At 35.5% G+C, this 20,297-nt stretch overlaps 2 protein-coding genes across 3 annotated transcripts; one reads left to right on the top strand and one right to left on the bottom strand.

Annotated features, from left to right (window-relative positions):
• The first annotated feature begins 241 nt into the window (after positions 1 to 241).
• LOC140761221 (zinc finger BED domain-containing protein RICESLEEPER 2-like) lies at positions 242 to 9,954 on the top strand. The gene is made up of 6 exons (XM_073098472.1): positions 242 to 430; positions 7,694 to 7,885; positions 8,187 to 9,462; positions 9,573 to 9,643; positions 9,794 to 9,832; positions 9,949 to 9,954. Exons 1-6 carry the CDS (start codon positions 242 to 244, stop codon positions 9,952 to 9,954), a joined length of 1,773 nt encoding a protein of 590 aa, XP_072954573.1.
• A 4,072-nt stretch (positions 9,955 to 14,026) lies between these two features.
• LOC140761593 (thaumatin-like protein 1) lies at positions 14,027 to 15,859 on the bottom strand. Of its 2 annotated transcripts, none has more exons than XM_073098992.1 (3): positions 15,550 to 15,859; positions 14,791 to 15,472; positions 14,027 to 14,543 (listed from the first exon to the last, which is right to left on the bottom strand). In XM_073098992.1, the coding sequence occupies exons 1-3, from the start codon at positions 15,602 to 15,604 to the stop codon at positions 14,339 to 14,341; spliced, it is 942 nt and encodes a 313-aa protein (XP_072955093.1). In that variant the 5' UTR covers positions 15,605 to 15,859; the 3' UTR covers positions 14,027 to 14,338. The 2 variants fall into 2 exon arrangements, with proteins under 2 accessions (XP_072955093.1, XP_072955092.1); XM_073098991.1 differs by having other exon boundaries at positions 14,027 to 14,546; positions 15,550 to 15,856.
• Between the last annotated feature and the right edge of the window lie 4,438 nt (positions 15,860 to 20,297).

Here is a 20,297-nt window from a genome sequence, read left to right as displayed (position 1 = left end):
AGCGGTACATGTTATAAATCGTGTTTATCTAAGACCAGGTACAAAAATGACTGCTTATGAAATCTGGAAAGGTAAGAAACCTAGTGTTACATATTTTCGAGTATTTGGTAGCAAATGCTATATCTTACGTGATCGAGAACATTTGACAAAATTTGACACTAGGAGTTGTGAGGGCATCTTCCTAGGGTACTCTAATAATAGCAGAGCCTACAGAGTATTCAATCTTGACACTTCAACTGTTATGGAATCAGCTAATGTTGTTATAGATGAATCCACTGCTGATATAATTGATGCTACTCCTATTTTTGTTTCTGTAGGTACACATGACGAAGACATTGGAAAAGAGTTTGAACTGGAAATTGAGAAACAAGACGAGGATAGGGTTAAAATGAACCAAGCTGACTACACCGTAGTAGAACCATCTGCTAGAGTGAAACTAAATCATCTACTATCATAAGTGATCGGAGATGTGAATGAACCAATGAAGACAAGACGACAAATCCAAAGTGAGGTATCATTTACTTGTTATACATTTTCTTTTGAACCTAAAAATATGAAGGAAGCATTGTTAGATGATTCTTGGGTTAATGCTATGCATGAGGAATTAGAGCAATTTTCTAGGAATTGTTTGGTATTTAGTTCCTAGACCTAAGAATGTGAACGTAATTGGAACAAAATGGATATATAAGAATAAAAGTGATGAACATGGCAATATAGTTTGAAATAAGGCCAGACTTGTAGCACAAGGATACACTTAGGTTGAGGGTATAGATTTTGATGAGACATTTGCATCTGTTGCTAGATTAGAGTCTATTCGTATACTGCTTACCATTGCTTGTCATTTAAAATTTAAATTATTTCAAATGGATGTTAAAAGTGCTTTCTTGAATGGTATCCTGAATGAAGATGTTTATGTGGAATAACCTAAGGGTTTCGAAGATCAAAAATTTCCTTCTCATGTTTATAAATTGAAAAAGGCTCTTTACGGGCTAAAACAAGCTTCAAGAGCTTGGTATGAGAAGTTGACCACCTTTTTAGTGGATACGGGGTTCACTCGAGGAGGAGTGGACAAGACATTGTTCATTAGACGTGAAAACAAGAGTTTAGTTGTGGCACAAATATATGTGGATGACATTGTCTTCGGGGCGACGAGTCAATTATTAGCTAAGGAGTTTGCTGATCTCATGCACAGTCATTTTGAGATGAGCATGATGGGTGAGTTGAAGTTCTTTTTAGGGCTTCAAATTACTCAATTGGAGAGAGGGATTTTTATCGCTCAAACCAAGTATGCTAAGGATCTTGTGACTAGATTCGGTTTAGAAAATACAAAACATGCTAAAACTCTTATGAGTACAACTACCCAACTTGGTAAGGATATTTCAAGAAAAAGTGTTAATCAGACACTATATAGGAGCATGATTGGGAGTCTTTTGTACTTAACTACTAGTAGACCTGACATTACATTTAGTGTCGGTGTGTGTACTAGGTTTCAGTCTGAATCTAAGGAGACACATTTGTTTGCTGTGAAACGTATCATAAAATATGTCAGTGGCACAGTTGATTTAGGTATCTGGTTTACTTATGACTCGGGTGCTATCATATTGGGATACACGGATTCTGATTGGGCAGGTTCATGTGATGATAGAAAAAGTACTTCAGGTGGATGCTTTTATGTTGGAAACAATCTGGTTGCTTGGCATAGTAAGAAATAAAACTCGATATCTTTATCTACTGCAGAGGCCGAGTACATTGCAGCAGGGAGTTGTTGTTCTCAGTTAATATGGATGAAACAGATGGTTAAAGATTACGGCATTGAACAAGATACTATGGTGCTTTATTATGACAACATGAGTGCTATTAATATATCGAAAAATCCAGTTCAATACTCGCGTACAAAACATATAGACATCCGACATCATTTTATATGCGAGTTAGTTAAAGACAAAATAATAGCACTGGAACATATTGAGACAGAGAAACAATTGGGAGATTTGTTCACAAAACCTTTCGATATATAGAGATTTGAGTATCTTCGTACATCTTTAGGGATTTGTGCTTTGGACTGATTTTATTAGGATTTGTGTTCTTTTTATTTTGTTTCTTTTTTTTAGGTTTTCTTTTACTCTGAAATTTTTTTTAGGTTTCAGATTTGTCGAGAGTTTTATTTTGTTTATAAAAAAAAATTTGATGCACTTCTTGATTCAAAAATATATTCTTGACATATAAGTATGATTTTTTACTTGATTATGAGTTATTATAGTCAATTTTGTCATCTTGAAGTATATTGTATCAATTTTGATTTAATCACTCCCTCGACTTCTATAATAATAAAACCAAATTTAATGCACTCATAACGTATGTGTATTCTTGAGTGAGCATGATATCATTAATTATTTTTTTAAATAGCTCACTATTAACTTTGATTTGCACAGTTTGACCTCATGCTTAGGGCTACAATGAGTTAGTGTGAAAACCGTCTTGTTTAGAGTCCAGTTTAACTCAGTACATTATTAGCAAACAAAAAAAATGACATATGTTAATTTCTTCTTTGACATTGTTTGATTTGTACTACAAGAAAAGGGCTACCTACTCATGTGTGAAAGCCATCACCTATATGTTTCAGTAAAAAAAAATAAAAGAAAAAATTCCTGTCATGTTATGGAGAATAAGTCGAAAAGTGTAAAATTTTTTATACTAAGTCGGTTTGACTACTATGTTGCATCATTGATTAAATAGAAATATTTGTTTTAGAAGATAGTTTCATGTTATCTATACTCAACTTGCATATGCATATTGTTATGATCAATCAAGATTAATTTAATTTTGAGTGATACATTAGAATTGATTATAATATGCTTTTGATGATTTGATTGATCTGTGTATGACTTATTTCATTTGATTGTTATATTCTATGTCTTGAATCTATTTTGAATTTTTTAGAAGTGCATCTCCAAAAAGATTTTTTTTGTTTTTACTGATTTAAAAAAAATAAAAGAACCTTCATTTTCTCCCTCCCAAATCTTCAAGATCTTCATCTTTTTCATCAAATTTTTCACTTCAAACCCTTTTAGAGGATAGTTCTCCTCCGGATCTAAAGTCTTTTGGCCGAAACTTCAAGATTTTCTTCACTTTTTGCGAGGTATGATCATTCATCAATTTTCTTATTTTTTATTCAATTAAATATCTTTATCTTGATTGATTTCATGCGGTTTCGAGTTTTGATCACGTTAAAGTTAATACATTGATGTTTCTTGTGCGATTGAACGTGATAACTTAGCATTTTCAAGTGGAAGATGGATTTCACTTAGGGTCTTCATGGTTTCTAGAATTTTTGGATTTCTTGTTATTTTTTTGTATGCTTTGGGCATATGTTAAATCTTGCGACTTTTTTCCTTCTCTAGAATGCCTAAAAAAGCTGCAGTTACTAAGAAACCAAGGCCGCCTTCGTCACCTACCCCGAGTTCCTAGTCTTTGGCATTTGTGTCAAAAAGGGGGAGAGTGTGTAGTGTGTGGTGTGTGGCGAGTTTAGACGTGAGTTTAAAGTTTAGGAGTTTACTAGTGTAGCGGGAGTGTTGGCATAGAGGGAGTTTATTAGAGTTTACTGGTTTATATTTACTGCATAATAACTTTGCTTAAGTACTTTTGAACTTATGCTTACTTGATAACTTGTGTTTGGATTATTATTCATTTCAAGTTATTTTCACTTGATCTTGGATTAGTATATTTTTATTATTTGCAGGGATTGAAGTGCGAAATCTTCTAGACTTGTTGAATGCTCATTTTGAATTATTTGTAATATCTTGTAAACTAGATGCTTTGTCACAAATTGTCAAAGGGGGAGATTGTTAGGTTTTTTAATTGTTGGCAATTGTGTACAAAATATTCTAAGTGTATCTTTTCATGTATATGAGCTTCATACAAGTCTAGAATATTTCTAGTTTGAAGAATTGCAAGATTAGTGGAGAAAAGCTGTTGAGTTCACACTGCGTTCGAACGCAGTGCATTCACAAACACGTTTGAACGCGGGTACTGCGTTCACACAGACCGAGAGCAGTGTTCACAAACGCGTTCGAACGCGGGTTTGCGTTCACACAGACAAAGAGCCGCGTTCATAAACGCGTTCGAACGCGGGTACTGCGTTCACACAGACCGAGAGCTGCGTTCACAAACGCGTTAGAACGCAACCTGAAGAATTCAAGCAGTCACGTTCGAACGCACTCGAGCCCGTTCGAATACACCTGAGATTAAGTTGTGCCGTTCGAACGCACCCGTGCCACGTTCGAACACACCTATGAAGTTTGCAATTTATTGGATTTTCGTGAGTACGAATAAGACTTGGATTTGGCTCTATCTTAGAGATCATATATAATGATTGTGATGCCCTATCTCTAGGGTGGTTGAAGAAGCATTATTGAGCGAACTTCTTAAGGCTACATCGGTTCTTCAACGAACAAGGTTCTACTCATCTACAAGAATTTAATTTTTCGTCTTAAGGGCTATCTAGACGAAAGATCAATCTCAAGGGCTACTGAGGTTGGACATCAATCACGAGAAGCAGTGAATCGTGGGTTCTAGCGATCAAGACTGAGAAGAACAAAGTCGTTTGGATCGACGGGTTGTTTTGTGAGTCAGTCTTGTAACTACTACTATCATAGTGATTGGTTTTGATCCGAGTTTGGATCCGTGGTTTTTTTTCCGTTTTGGGTTTTTCCACGTTAAAATCTTGGCGTTCATCTCTACTTTCGTTTTTAATATTTCTTCTGACTTTTACTTAAGCGAACGAACGATATCATTGCCTAAAGGTTAGATACATACGTGTGTCTAAGGGTTTTTTCAATGATGTCAGAAGCAGTGTGAATTATTATGATCTGACCACGAGTGTCAAGTCATTTTGGTTGAATTGAGTTGAGTCTAGTTAATTAATTTTGCTTATTACTTTTAAATTCAAATTGAAGCATATAATCTATGTACATAAGCCTAATAGGGCGAATTAGATCCAACTAGCTATAACTTTACTCTAATAAATAGGAGTGATCATAGATTATTTATCATCATGGAATTAATATTTGTATTTACTGTTTAATTTTAGCCGTTTATTTTTCTGGAAGTAGATTTAGCCCAAAAACTTTAATCCTACCTCCAAACCCTAGCTACCATTTTCCTCTACGAGCTACCCACCCTTACAACCGACCTCCGCCATCCCACAATCATCTGCCACCCTTCAGCAACTGCCCTAATGCCAAATATTTCCATTTTTGTCTAATTTTGACATTCCTCCATTATTTCATTAATATCTTTTCACCCTGACTTAGAATCACTATGCTCTAAAGCTATTAGATTTGTAACTCCCGATGCTAACACCCATAATATTTTTTACTAATTTCTTACTAACTAATCGTTCCAGATCTGGTTCATAATATTTAAACATTTCGACAAAATTCAAGTTTGCAACAACCTGAGTCATTTAAATGCACTCTATTTTTTTTAAAATAATTTGAGAAGGCTCTAATAAAATCATAGGGCAATTTTTGGCTTTTTTTTAAGTGAGAATATACAATGGGAAATATTCCAGCACATGGAATCTTCGACATTGCACTAGAAGTCCTATAGATTATTGAAAGGAATTCGGGAGCAATCCAAGGCTGAGCTGAGGAGGTTCTTTAGCGTTTTCCTTAGATGGACAATTAATTTTGCTGCTTCGTGATCGATCATTGCTATCTTGAGGGTTTAATTTTGCTGCTTCGTGATCGATCATTGCTATCTTGAGGGTCACTAAGCTTGATCGACTAGTTTCGAGAGTCATAGAGGATGATATTCAAGCATAGGAAGCAGCATATATTAAGAGAGAGTTGAGCAAAATAACTACAAACAGAGTTATTAGTATCAATGGCTAATTTATAAGTTATTTTATTACTGCTAGTTTCTTAGTGCTTGGTTCCTTTTGGAGATGATTCGTGAATTTTTATTCTATCTTTCATGTATTTCAATTGTTTTAACTTAGAAAATTTGTTAATAATATTTTTATTCACATATATTAATAATTTAGAAAAATATATATATATTTAGAGTTAATTACACCTAGGCTCCTAAAGTATTATCAATTTTTACAAATATGAATATTAATTTTCTTTTTTAATAATTAGACTTCCTCAACTATAGATAGGGGTGTCAAGCTTGTCGAGCAGCTCGGGCTCGGCTCGGGCTCGGCTCGACTGTAGCTCGAGTCCGGCTCAGCTCAGCTCTGAGCCGAGCCGAGCCCGAGCTACTGAAATAGGCTCGAAATCACTATCGAGCCGAGCCTGAGCTGAAGCCGGCTCGCTCAGGCTCGGCTCGATAGGCTCGGTATAAAAGTGAATAATAAAACCCTAATCCCCAAATCTCACCTTCCTTCTCCAAAAGACCAAAACTCCTGTCGGCTGCTGCATCGTTCTCCTCCCGCGAAGCTCCGCCTCACCTTCCTTCTCCAAGGCGTCGTCGCCGCGTCGTAGCCTCACCATTCCTTCTCTAAGCCGTCGCCTCACCTCCCTTCTCCAAGCCATCGTAGCCTCACCTCACCATTTCTTCTCCAAGCCATCGCCGACGCGTTGTCAGCCTCACCTCCCTTCTCCAAGCCGTCGTCGTCGCGTCGTCGCCTCACGTCCCTTCTCCAAGCCGTTGCCGCTCGTAGCCTCACCATTCCTTCTCTAAGCCGCCGCGTCATCCTCCTCCATCGACCGGCAAGAGGTATGATTTCTCTACTTACTCGTTTGTAGTATTATACTTTCTATATCATTTTAATGTTAAGGGCAGTTTAATCTTTCTGAATTAGGCATGATTTCTCTACTTACTAGTTCTTGTAGATATTAGGTTGTTTAAATCTACTGATGTTCCATTATACTCAATAAATGGATGATACATGGATATCTAGTACTGCTGCTCAAGCTTATCTTCAATGCTTAACTGAAGATAAACTTGAGCAATCTTCTATAAGTTCTTGTAGATATTAGGTACAAGGATCCTTACCTGTTCATGCCATCACAAAGCCAGGGCCAAAAGGCAAAAGTTTCTCTTATTACTCTAGTGTAGGGTTACCCTAATGGCCCAAAAATTGCTTCCTTCTGCCCTAGTGAGTTGGAATTAGTTGGCGCATCAATTCAGCTGGCCCTTTATTAGGCCTTGCAACCAAAACCAAAACATGCCTGTGTCGAGTAAGTTGTTGCAGCTAAAAGTAATGTAAATGAAATTGAATATTTTCATGAGAAATTAGATTCCCCAGACCATGGAGCATAATTGCAAATTTATTATGCCTAGTCAACACAATAACAGTTTTGCTTTTCTAGGGATTTGCACTGCCTCATTAAACCATGTACCAAAAGAGTTCTTTTTCTTTTCTTTCTTATGGTACTAAAGAATAGGAAATGGCACTTCTATGGTGGAACAAGTCCTCTTGGATGTTTAGATGCAGATATATATTTCAATGACTCTTTCCCTTCAGATAGTCCTTTTGTTTCAGCTAGCAATAATTTTTGTTTCAGCTAGCAATAATTTTATGTTTATATTTGAGAATGATAAAGTAGATAAAAAGTTAGTATAACTATTTCTCTTGGCTATTAAGTATTAACTGTATCCGTCACATCTATTTTTGTTTTTACTAATTAAGTATTATAAAAATTTAAGCAGTATTTCTGTTTCTGTTTTTTATTTTTTTATGTAGATGTCAGAGTCAGTAACTAAGAATCTTTCTAATGCTGTTAGTGAAAATGAACCTATTGAAATTGATATTGGTGAAGAGGATAATGAAACTAACAAGGAAGAAGAAAGTAATAGTCAAAAGAAAGGGAGAAGAAAAACTTCTGATGTATGGTTGTATGTCAAGCGGGTTAAGGTGAAAGAAAATGGAGAAGAGGTAGAAAAGTATCGATGTAATAATTGCCCGTCATTATTTAGTGTTCCTAAGCAAGGCACAACTTCACAAATAAAAAGACATGTGAAATTGCACTGGTTTGGTAGGCAAAGGACAAAAAAAAATTCCTTTTGCTTCTGCATCTAGTATTACTGGGACTTCAGCTATAGAAGAAAATTATCTCAAAACTATTTCATCAGGATACAACCAAAATGTGGTGAGAGAAATAATGGCAAAAATGATGATGGTACATGAGTATCCTTTTAATATGGTTGAGCATACATGGTTCAATATTCTTCTGAAGGTTCTTAACCCACATTATGAACGGATTTCTAGAAACACAATGAGAAGTGATGTTATGAAAGTATATGAATCTGCAAAAGAAGAAGTGAAATTGCTTTTGAAAGGAACTTATAGAATTAGTTTGACTTCAGATTTGTGGACCTCAAATCAAAATATTGGGTATATGTCTTTGACTGCTCATTTTGTTGATTCTGATTGGACTTTACAAAAACGCATTATCAACTTTTGTCAATTGGAACCTCCACACACTGGAGTTGCTATTTCAGATGCTATTATTGATTGTTTAATTGCTTGGGGAATAGAGGATAAAGTATCAACTATTACCTTAGACAATGCCTCCGCCAATGATGTTGCTGCTAAGACTATTATGAATAACTTTCAAGTTAGAGATAAATTGTACTTCAAGGGGCTTATTTTTCATGTTAGATGTTGTGCTCATATTTTAAATCTAGTTGTTCAAGATGGGATCCATGTCATTCAAGATGTCATTGAAAATATCAGATGCAGTGTTACTTACTTAAAAAAGAGTCCTTCGCGTATGTACAAATTTGGTGAAATTGCAAGACAACTCTCTGTTCCTACTTCTAAGGGTTTAGCTTTGGATGTTGCAACTCGTTGGAATTCTACATATGTTATGTTAGAGCATGCTTTTGTGTACCAAAAAGTTTTTGAACAATATGCAACGAGAGATGAAAATTACAAATGGCTACCTTCAGAAGATGATTGGTTTAAAGCTGCAAAAGTCTGTGAATATTTGAAAAAAATTTATGATGTTACTCAAATTATATCGGGAAGTTCATATCCTACTGCAAATCTATTTTTGATTGATTTATTGAAAGTGAAAGAAGCTTTAAATAAAGGATGTGAAAGTGAATTCTACTTTTTGAAGGATATGGCTATAGAAATGAGAAAGAAATTTGATAAGTATTGGGAAGAATGTGATATGTTATTGGCAGTGGCAGCAGTATTAGATCCCCGATACAAAATGAAGTTTATTAATTTTTGTTTTCCAAAAATATATTGCTTTGCAAAAGCTCAAATAAACATGCAAAGGATCCACAGAGTGTTGTATACTACTTTTGAATCATATAAACTTGAGAATGCATCAGGTGAAAATAATAGAATGAATGATATATCTCAACTTGATAAGAGTGATGACTTGATTGGTGCTAAAGGATCAGAAGGTCAAGCAGAGTTTAAAAATTTTTTGGAATCAACAAATGCAGTTGAACCTCTGAAATCTGAATTAGAAATATACTTAGAGGAGCAGACTACAAGTTTGATGCTCTAGAATGGTGGAGACTAAACATGTTGAAATTTCCTATTCTTTCCAAAATGGCTCGAGATATCCTTTCGGTTCCTATTACCACTGTTGCATCTGAATCAGCTTTTAGCGCCGGTGGTAGAGTTCTAAATGATTTTCGAAGCTCTTTATCTTCCGAGACAGTGGAGGCTTTGGTATGTGGAGGAAATTGGATTAGAGAATCATTGAAAAAACAAATCAACTCTTCTAGGGTATGTGTACTATACTTCTCATAATAAATTTTTTTCATTTTATGCTTTTATAAACTATTGCTGACTTCTTTTTTATAATCTTATTTTCTTTAGGTACCGGCGATGGATAATGTGTTTGTGAGGATTCCAAATGTAGTTTGATATTTAGGTATCATATATTGTATGTCTTTTCCTATTATTGTTTGTTTATACTAGTTGCATGATGTTTAAGTTGCAATTAACTTATTTCTTTTTTTTTTTTTTTGCAGTTCTAGGATGAAGCTTCTTTTTAGTGTTAAGACTTGAGAGTTGAGAGTGCCAAATAAATTTAGTTATAATATTTGGCATGTTATCAGATTTTATTGTAATATTTGGCAAGATATAAGTTAAGTACTTATATTGTAATATTTTGTAAGTGATAGACTTATGATTTGGATGTCATATCAAAATTTGGATTTGTTTTGAGCCAAATTTTGATGAATTACCATATGTTAATATTTTGCAATTAGTGTGTTAATTTGCTTGACTTTAGTAAATTTTGTATAATTTAAGTTAAATTCATTTGGTTGTCTTTTGTTATATTTACTAGTAAAATTTTTGAAATTGGTGTGATTATTTTGAGCCAAAATTTGATAAATCTATGTTAATATTTTATAATTGGTATGATAATTTGCTTGGTTTTAGTAAGGTTTTGTATAATTTAAGTTAAGTTCATTTGGTTGGCTTTTATTATATTTACCTGTAAAATGGGTGTGGTTGCTAATCAGAGATTAATTTTAAATTTTATAGTCAATTTGGTTGGCTTTTATTTTATCTACAGAGTACAGATAAAATTTGTTATTCATTTTAGCTTTTTTCACTTTAAATATGTTGTGGCTCGGCTTGGGCTCGATCCAGCTCGAGCCAGCTTGGCTCGAAATGAGGCTTGATAATAGGCTTGTTTCAGGCTCGGGCTCGACTCGGGCTCGATCAGGCTCGGCTCAGGCTTGGCTCGAGCTGAGGTGAGCCGAGCTTGAGCCCAATAAAGAAGCTCGAAATTAATTTCGAGCCGAGCCTGAGCAGCAGCCGGCTCGCTCAGGCTCGGCTCGTTTACACCCCTAACTATAGAATATCTCTCACCCTTACTATGGTTGTTAATAGAATCTTTCTAATAGTTTAAGGGGTTATATTTTATCCCTTGCAATTTAGCAAAAATTCAAACTATTGTTGTATGAATTTATATTAAGAACACTTAAACTCTTTTATAGTTCAGATCTATACAGCCGTCCTTCGACTTTATTGTATAGAAGCAGGTTCCAAATCTAGACCTAAAATCACTTGCGTAAATCATATCAATAATTTCTTAGCCATCGTTAATTTTAATCGAAAATATGAATTATACCCTCATTTGTTTACGTAATTAGTTGAAAATTGTTTTTTTATGAAAAAAATTATGTGTTTTACATTTCTTTCACCCTAAAATCCCACTTATTTTAAATTTTATATATTACAAACATCTTGAAAAGAAAAAAGATAAACAGAAAAATATCGATAATTTGACAATCTTGACAGAAAATTACTCTCACCATTGAAAGTTCACAAGGCATTTTATAATATAAGGAGGTGAAATGTATATTTTTCCTAGAAATTTAGAATAGTGCAAATAGAAGGATTCCCATCTCTCATATACTAGATTGCCCTCTTAGATGAAAAAGAAAAGTTTATACATAAGAAAAAGGAAGATATCCAATAATTAATTTCAGAGGCTCAGAGACATTATCTCGCATCCAATAATTGTATAGTTGTGAAGTTTTAGATACTATAGTAGATCATTTAATTAAGAGAAATTTGTATATAACACTATATTTTTTTTAATAAAATTATGGTTTATATCTTATATTTCACTATTTGTAAATTGAACCTTATGATTTAGCAAATATGTGCAACAAATATTCTGAGTTAGATTTGAACTAACATTATGATAATATTTCGTTAAGTAGAAATATTTTTATTTATATCATGACTAAAATACCCTTAGTATTACTTAGTTTGGAATATTTTTATATTTCTTTTAGTATAGTACCTTAACCCAAACGCTTAGTTAACTTTGATTAACAAATCTAACAGTATAGTATTTTCTGTATATATTCACTAAATTAGAAGGCTCGATTTGCAAATAGTAAAAATGTAAGGAGTAAATCATAATTTCGTTAAAAAATAGGGTATTATATGCAAATTCTAATGTGAACGGGTCGGATCACATCAAGGGGAGATTGGCTCAACGGATTAAATCTAATTATCTTATTTGATTATTTGGTTTAGTTTGAGCTTTAGTAGGTTAGAATTTTATTTAATTAGCTAAATTAAACTCTATACAATTTTGGAAAAATATTCGCAAAATATTCTACAAATATCCAAATAATATGAAACTAGTTGGATAAGATCATCAACCTCCATATCTACAATTTGGTATTTACAACTTTTCTAAATTCGAAATCTATCTACAACAAAACTAAAGGTTAATCGAGAAATAAGGAAGAATGGTTTAGTTGGTTTGTTAGGGTTTTAATTTAGTTGTTAATTTATTAGAATTTTAACTAAGTTGTTTGGGTCCCTAGGGTGGGCCTCTATAAATATGTAAAGGAAATCCTTTGAGTGGAATCTGATAATTGAATTCGGCATTGTGCCCTTATCTTCTTCTCAATTATATCTAGCCATTGGTGCCCTCTTCCACTTCCTACCTTCCGTCGCCCAAGTCTTTGATTAGCTTCCTCTAACTTTTAATCCCCCTCTTCTACAATAATTTTTTCTCTCTTCACACTAAGAAATTAAGATTTATCTGACCTTCAACCACTATTCAGCCGATATCTCAAGATCTAGTCATCCAAATCTTATGATATTGAGTTTGTTGGAAATCTCTTTTCAAGGGCGATAACATATCAAAAATTTAAAAAGATCCAATGATTAGATTATCCGCAGCTTCCTTCGAAAGTCATGCTCCTAATCTAGTTCAGAACCATTTCAGATTAGATCATTCGGTATAATCTATTTTCAAATTCTTGTGTTAAATCAAACTTTAAGAAAGATTGGGATTATGATAATTGTAAGATAACCCGCCTTAAAATTTTGACCACCAGTAAGCAACATGTGAAATTTATCACATTGTCTGTTTCTTAGAAAGTATCGGCATGATGTCCGTATACATTAATATGTCGGCAGGTAATAGTAGAGTTTTTTTATTATTTTAAATTCGCCACTAATTAATTTTATATATCTAATTCATTTTCAAACTTAAATACAAGATCATAAATGTTTGGAAATCAATAACCCAATCGGTTAACGATTAAATCTGACAAGTTTTAAGAAATTTTTTTATATAAAATTATTGTGGTTCAATCACTTACAAATATAAATTATTGACCGGATTAAAAATTTATGTATAAATCTCTCCTTTAGATTTGGTAATACTTTTAGAAGATTTAAAATCTTTATATAAGTCGCTAATCTAATTAACGGTTTTATATATATATATATATATATATATATATTTAAAATTCGCTGACTAGTTAAAGATTTCTAGAAATAATTACCCTACTATTTAAGTTTTGAAGTGTAGTTTGACACTTAAAATAAAATATTTGGCATGGCTAGTTTGGTCAAAAACTTGGTACACGTTTTTAAGAATAATTTCACTTGTACCCCTAAATTACTACTTATTTTCACATATAATCCTAAATTTTTTCTTGATAAATATAGATTTTATAAATCTCTAACCCCTCTCTTCTATTTAATATTTCTTGTTCTCCTTTTTTTCTTTTTCCAAAAAAATCTTTGCCTATGATACCATTACAAAATCCAAATTTATTCCGGAACATTTCTCTTAAGAGAATTTTAGTAATTCGACAAAAAGTATAATTTAATTATAGTGTAGTTAAGTGTAATAAAATAACATGCAAAAAGAAAGAGTAAGATTACATATAGCATAAAAACTATTTGTAGGCACATTGGATTCCTTATACACTCTCTCTCATCATTCAATGACTCTTAAATCAATTTAGCCCATACAGGGGAGAATATAAAGCAATTTATACATAAAAGAAACATTCTTTTTTTCTTTTTCTTCTTTTTTGACGAACAGAACAAAGAACGTTCTTATACTGATCCATTGTTGACATTGTTGGACAGCTAAAGATGTGAAATAATTAGTCACAGTTGCCAAGAATTAAAGATAGCAGACGACAGGGCAACGGCTACAGCGACCTCCAAGGAACGTATCATTACATCCAACAACCCCTTGCTTCCAGTTGCAGCAAAAGTATTGGTCAGAGAGAGTACCACCTCACTGTTGAAGTAGTAAACAATTTAAGATTCTTTAATTTCCTCCATTCCACCGCAAAGAGATACAAATTATGGAACTTATAAGGTGATTTTTTCCCCCACACACCATGTGCTCATCACTATACACATACCCACCTCTCTACCGCTATCAATAAACTAAACATTTCTCACAGTATCATCAATATAATAGAATACATCAAAACTAAGAGTAGATTACAATGATAGCTTCTTTGGACACCTCAGCCTTTGCTGGAGGGCAACCACCTCTTCATCCTTTAAAGGAGCCTTTTTTTCTTTTTCTTTTAATCTTGATCATTTAAAGAGCATTGGGAGTAATGGATACTATAGCAGCATGAGGAGGAGGAAGGAGGTGATGGCAACCATGAGGAAGGATTGGTGAAGGAAAGGGACTGTTTGCAAGGTAGCAGTTGCGTCTCCAGTGGCTAAACTTGCAAGCCAAGAGTCGTTGTTTTCCAGCATAACTCCCGTACCAGTTGCTCTCGGGGTGGGGGTGCTGCTTGTTGAAGAATCCCTGGATGACTTCTGGCTGCTTTGAGGATTTAAAAAGAGGAGAGAGATTTGGTTAATTTACACAATTCTATCATTTCTGGGCTTAATAAAGTAAAGAGAACAAGATTAATTCATATTATGAGTAAGCAAAAAAGAAAAAGCGAAAAAAAAGGCTACTCTTTTCCTCTTATTCAATATTATCTTTGTTCCTTTCCTCTTTCCCCTTCCCCTTTTTTGACTCATTTATTAAAGAAAAGAACCAATTGGTAATTCAATCGGAGTACCTTGGAGAGGATGAAGGGCAGAAGGTGATGGTGTAATCTGCTCCGCCGGAACAAGTGAACGTGCTGGTGGGATCATCGAAAGCGTAGCTATAAGACCTCGGACACGCGGATTTGAACATCTGAGAGTACACCGACGGTTTGCACGTCGCCGGACTCGAGAAAGCGCCGCTGCAGCAGTACTCCGGCTTGGCGAACGCCTCGCACGCGCTCCTGCACGCTTCGCCATCGCCTTCTCCTACCTTCAACTCCGCCGGACACCTCTGGTTCAGATCCACCACGCAACCAGTTGCCGTACAGCCATTGCTTGCTTCGACCACCATGGGGATGTTGTACCCGTCCACTAGGCTCACGTCGTAGAAGTCTTTACTTGAGGAGGAGGAGGAGGAGGCGAGGGTAAACTCGGCTAGGGTGGCCGGCGGAGCGGCGCCGGCGCCGTTGCATTCGACCGCGCCCGAGCCGCAGTCGCCGGTGGCGCACGAGCCGCGGCCGGAGGAGTCGAAGTTGCAGCCGGTGCGCGCCCAGAAGCGGCCCGACCACGCCGCCGGGGCTGGGAAGGCCCGCGACTCGCCGGAGCCGAGCTCGAAGCCTGTGGACGCCAGCTTCGAGCTGCCCGCGTTGGAGAGGATCCCCGGCCACACCGTGCTGCCGCAACGGTTCACGAACGTGAATGTGGTGGATTCCGCTGCACAGATTTCGTAGTTTGTTACAATCTATTCTTTCTTAAAAGAAAAACTGCACGAAATTTGTTCGATTAATTACCTCTGAGAAGGAAGAAGAGAAGGAAATGAAGAGTGAGAGCAAGAAACGAGTCCATTGGAGTGATACAATTGATGGTTCCTCTTTCTTAGTTCACAGGAAAGGAGAAGAGGAGCAGCAGTAGCCAAACCAAGGCAAGGCAGGGCTTCTACGAAAAGTTATAAATGGCAGCGAAGGAGGAGGAATGGGAGTAGAAATGGGAATGCAGAGGAGAGCAACCCACCGATATATTATTATCTGCTGAGCCGGGGGTGAGGGGGAAATCTTAGCATTGCCTTGTGACCTGTACTTATAGGAAGGAGTATGGGCACTCCCCTTTGCTTTTTTTAGTTTTCTTTGTATAAAGCTTCTCAATTAAAGGTGGAGGACAAAGATGCCCTTACAATTTAACTTTTGCATTTCTAATTGTCAGTTAGGTCGATATCACAGGGTGTGGGTGTAAGATATGGTTTGGTGCGAAATTATGCGTTTGCGATGTCATTTCGCTGTTGAGATGACGAATCTTAGCCATGATTAATGATATTAAATGAAATCTAAAGAGCAACCACGTTACGGTTGTTCATCATTTTATAGCATAAATCAGGCATTTACTTGAAGTAGAAAACCCGCTGCCAAATGCCAATTATGTCAAGTAAATGAAAAATCAAATGGTTTACATGTGTGCTCATAGCACCTCAACTGCTCCATAGACCTTGGCTTTGGATCTGGACTCGTAGCTAACCTGTGTGCATACAAAAGTTTATCATCAGTGTCAGGTGTCAGGCATAGTAAACCTGACTCCACCCTGCTGTGGACCAAAGGATCAAATGATCCATCAGTATTTAATTTGGTCCAGCTTGGGGTTGGGGAGCTCAATTTACCACTTGTGCTTAGAGGTGCGACCACTGCATCGTCCTACTCCCGTTGCTCCGCTTTTAGTAGCAAAATTAACAATGCAAGTCTATTGGATCTAAGATTCGTTGGCCCGGCTTTTATGTGGTCTAATTGGAGATTGAGCAACTCCCTAGTCGGTGAAAGACTAGATAGAATCTAGTCTCCATTCATTGGTGCTCGAAATTTTCCACCGCTCGAGTATACCGTCTTCCTGCAATTAGCAGAAATCACAATTCTCTCCTCTTGATGTTGCACTCAAAAGTCAGATGTTTTTCTCATCATTTTTATTTGAGCACCGGTGAACTCAACTCCATAACTCCACAACTTCATACCTTACTGTCACCCTACTATATGGTCGTCCACTAGTTTTATATAAAACCAAAACTACTAAAATCCTATCTTTCAAGACTACCGTTACCTAAATTTTATAATTTCTTACATTTGGATCGATCCAGATTTGATTCGTAACAATTTTCTAAAATCTTTAATAAGCAAAGAAGGCTATTTTATGCTCAAGGCCAATTTATCCAAGTCCTTCGATGGATTGGACTAGATATTCTTAGGGGATTGCCATGATCTCTATAGCTTTCCTAAAAGTTATCCAAGGCCTTTGATAGAATGGACTAGATGTTCTAGGATTGTCTTGATCTTATCTTTTAATGCATCTCCACTTCATCCTTGGATGTTAAAGTAAATAGTAATGCAAGTGGATTCTTCAAGCCTTTTAAGGGACTGAGGCAAGGATGCCTATTATCTCTTTATCTCTTCATCTTGGGGGACCAACATCCTCTCCTTCCTCTTCAAGATGATAGCAGAGGAAGACAAACTAAAACAAATCAAGATAGCCCGCAGTGCTCTAAGTCACTTACATCTTTTCTTTGCTGATGACCTACTTATATTTGGAAAAGCTACTAAAAAGGGAATTTCCTCTATCACCAACATTTTGAACCTCTTTTGAGCCATCTCAGGTCAAGAGCTAAACATTGATAGTTATCTATCTACTTTAGTAATCATATTGCTTAGGAGAGGAAAAATTATCATTTTTAATGCTCTAATCCTGAACCACTTTTTCTTGGTGATAGCTATCTGGGTAATCCTCTTCTTCTCCCTTCTTCTAAGCATCAAGCTTATCGTTTCATTTTGGAAAAAATCAAGTCTAGGCTGGCTTTGTGGAAGCGCAACCTCTTCTTCTATATAAGCCGTCTTACTCTTATCAAATTAGTGCTGTGCTATATTAGTCTATTTCACGGCATTAGTCACCTTGCCAAAACTTTTAATAAAGGAGATCCATGATATTCATTTGAAACTTTTGGTAGGGATTAATTAGAGGTGGCTGTCACCCTTTCCTACACAAATGGGAGCTTATATATCGTCCAACCTCGCTTGGTGGATTAGGAGTTTGACAACCACTGCTCATTAATAAGCTGCTCAACTTAAAGCTCGCATGGTGTCTTCTCTCTAACCCGTCCTCTAACTGGGCAACCTAGCTAAAAGCTAAATTCTTTCATAACTGTTCCCTTTGGCAAGCCAGCTTTAAACACTATGGTTTAGTCGTCTAGAATTTCATTATCAAAGTTAATGATATCCTTTCCAAGCATACACATTAGATGGTGGGCAATGTACTTCTATTTCCATTCTCTTGGATCCCTAGCTACCAATGGAAATCATTGAGGACACCCAACTATCTAGCTCTATAACCAAAATTTACGACCTCATTCATGACGATAGCTATAATCGAAGGCTCATTAAAAATGCTTTCTCATCGATGGTAGCCTCTCTCATTCCCAACTTCTACATTAGTCCCTACTCTATTACTCGGTTGAATAATATTTGTTGGACATCTGTGAAAAATGGCACCTTCTTTGCCAAAGGTGAATAGCTGAGCTCATCATTAGATGATAATAATAGGAAGCTTTGGTCTATTATCTAGAGGGCTAAAGACGTAATACCAAGGGTGAAACTTTTCTTTGGAGGTGTTTGGTTTGTGCCATCCCGGTTAGTGCTCATCTAGTATTGAGACAATCAACCATCTCCAACTCAGCTGCTCATTTGGTCGTACAATGTGGCTCTCCTATTCTTTGGAATTCAGATTTATGAATCTCTCCTCCTTAGATTTTTAGTTGATGGTTGTCCACTCATTACTCTCTCAAGAAGATGTAGTCTACTACTTTCACTTATGGTATATATAGAAAGTCTATTGTTAAAAGGTCTTCAGCAACAAGGTTGTACACCCTTGGGATGTAGTCCTCAATACGACCAAGCTCTACTTAAAGTTCTGGACTAAGCTCAATAGTACCCTTAGCTAGGTATTAGATTCGTCGTAGACAAATGAGCCTACTGTGGTGATCAATAGAGTTGGTTAGGTTGATGCAGCCTAGAACGTCATGCTCTATGGTAATATAGGAATCTACATTAAGCATATATCCCTCTTTACCACACTGGCAAAATCAATTTTCATTGATTAGTTTCTTCAGCCCCTTGCTTAGTGAAGCACATTCTATTCTAGTAGGCTTGATTGAGCTCTTAAAGCTTCATTCAAGTGACGAGATGTGGCTTTTCAATGATGGCTAGTTATCTGTTAACTAAATCAACGGTCTTGTTTCCAACCCTCACTAAGTAATATACCATATTATATTTGACTATAAACAACTACTCTCTATGTATCCTTGGATCAAACTAGGGTTTACTAGTAGGTTTAACAACTTCCACGCTTATTTTCTAGCTCAACATGTTGTTCACCTAAAGTCTTCCGACCTCTTATCAGGCGAATAGTTGGAAATAATTTGTAATCCAACCTAAATCTATGAAAATAATTTATAGATCTTCCAAAAAAGACATGGCTCAAAATCGTCGGCTTGGCCTACTTTCCCTTAAATTGAAATTTACATCCTCCTTCCATAGCAACCACAGGGTCACAACTTAGTCTAAATTTATATAATAGCAAATTTGTGGACATGAAACTCTTGAAATCATGTAGACAATCTATATGTATTTTTAAGATATATATTACTTTTGAAGGAGTAGACATGAAAAAATAATCGAAGAATAAGCTAATTCAAGTGAAAGGAAGCAATTTTAACATTCACTACGACAAAACCAGTATATGTTACAATACTTAATGCACACTGAGGTTTACGTAGGGTGTATATCGTAGAATAATAATTTCAAGATCACATATGGGAACTTAAGTGCAGTACGGATCTATCGCGCATAATTGATAATGAAAAGTTTAAAAATATTCTTATTGAGAATTTCCTTTTGTAAGTCATCTATTCCAAATTAAATATGTTATTCCTCGCATATAAAAGGACCTTAAAGTCTAGAAGAAGAAACACTACTTGAAGAAATTCAAGAGAGATTATGTTCTACACTTAGAGAGTTTTACATTCCCTCATGTACCATATTTTATATTAATTATAACAAAAGCTATATTTATATCTATTTATGTATTAGTTAACTGTGACATACTTACGGTATAAAACAAAGCTTAAATACTTAGACAAAAAATTGTCTAAGAGTTATAAGTACTTCTCACGTCTACGAATAATATTAAATAGATCAATCCAATTTGAGTGGGTCTATGATTTGTTTTTTTCCTCGACAACTAAGAAGGTTTCAACATTACAAAATTACATATGTTTCTTTGCCATGGTTTTACTTTTCCTATTCATATAGTTTTGTCTTTCTTCTACTTAGCTTTGATTTTTATAGTACTACTAATACTTAGTTTTTCTAGTGTTAGTAAGGAATCAATTCTCCTAATTCAAATTAAAATTTTCTATCTTCTAAACATAATTACACTGAGATTCCTATATCGCTCTCAAAATTTTAATTGGCATCAAAGCGGGTCACCCTCTGGTTAGAAAGGTTGTATTATT

This window comes from Typha angustifolia, chromosome 6 (assembly GCF_048772165.1).
Source record: "Typha angustifolia cultivar Huaian chromosome 6, ASM4877216v1, whole genome shotgun sequence".
Taxonomy (NCBI): Eukaryota; Viridiplantae; Streptophyta; class Magnoliopsida; order Poales; family Typhaceae; genus Typha; species Typha angustifolia.
Note: the sequence above shows the minus strand (reverse complement) of the source record. Positions and strands in the feature narration are given on the sequence as shown.

What these genes read in the sequence shown, in the direction of transcription:
- LOC140761221 (XM_073098472.1), top strand. Translation starts at nt 242, where the DNA reads ATGGAATCAGCTAATGTTGTTATAGATGAATCCACTGCTGATATAATT. An exon ending in TAGTAGAACCATCTGCTAGA is followed by an intron (nt 431 to 7,693) that starts GTGAAACTAAAT and finishes TTTTTTATGTAG; the next exon opens with ATGTCAGAGTCAGTAACTAA. An exon ending in TGAAAGAAAATGGAGAAGAG is followed by an intron (nt 7,886 to 8,186) that starts GTAGAAAAGTAT and finishes ATTCTTCTGAAG; the next exon opens with GTTCTTAACCCACATTATGA.
- LOC140761593 (XM_073098991.1), bottom strand. Translation starts at nt 15,604, where the DNA reads ATGGACTCGTTTCTTGCTCTCACTCTTCATTTCCTTCTCTTCTTCCTT. An exon ending in TCTCTTCTTCCTTCTCAGAG is followed by an intron (nt 15,473 to 15,549) that starts GTAATTAATCGA and finishes AAATCTGTGCAG; the next exon opens with CGGAATCCACCACATTCACG. An exon ending in TGCCCTTCATCCTCTCCAAG is followed by an intron (nt 14,547 to 14,790) that starts GTACTCCGATTG and finishes AAATCCTCAAAG; the next exon opens with CAGCCAGAAGTCATCCAGGG.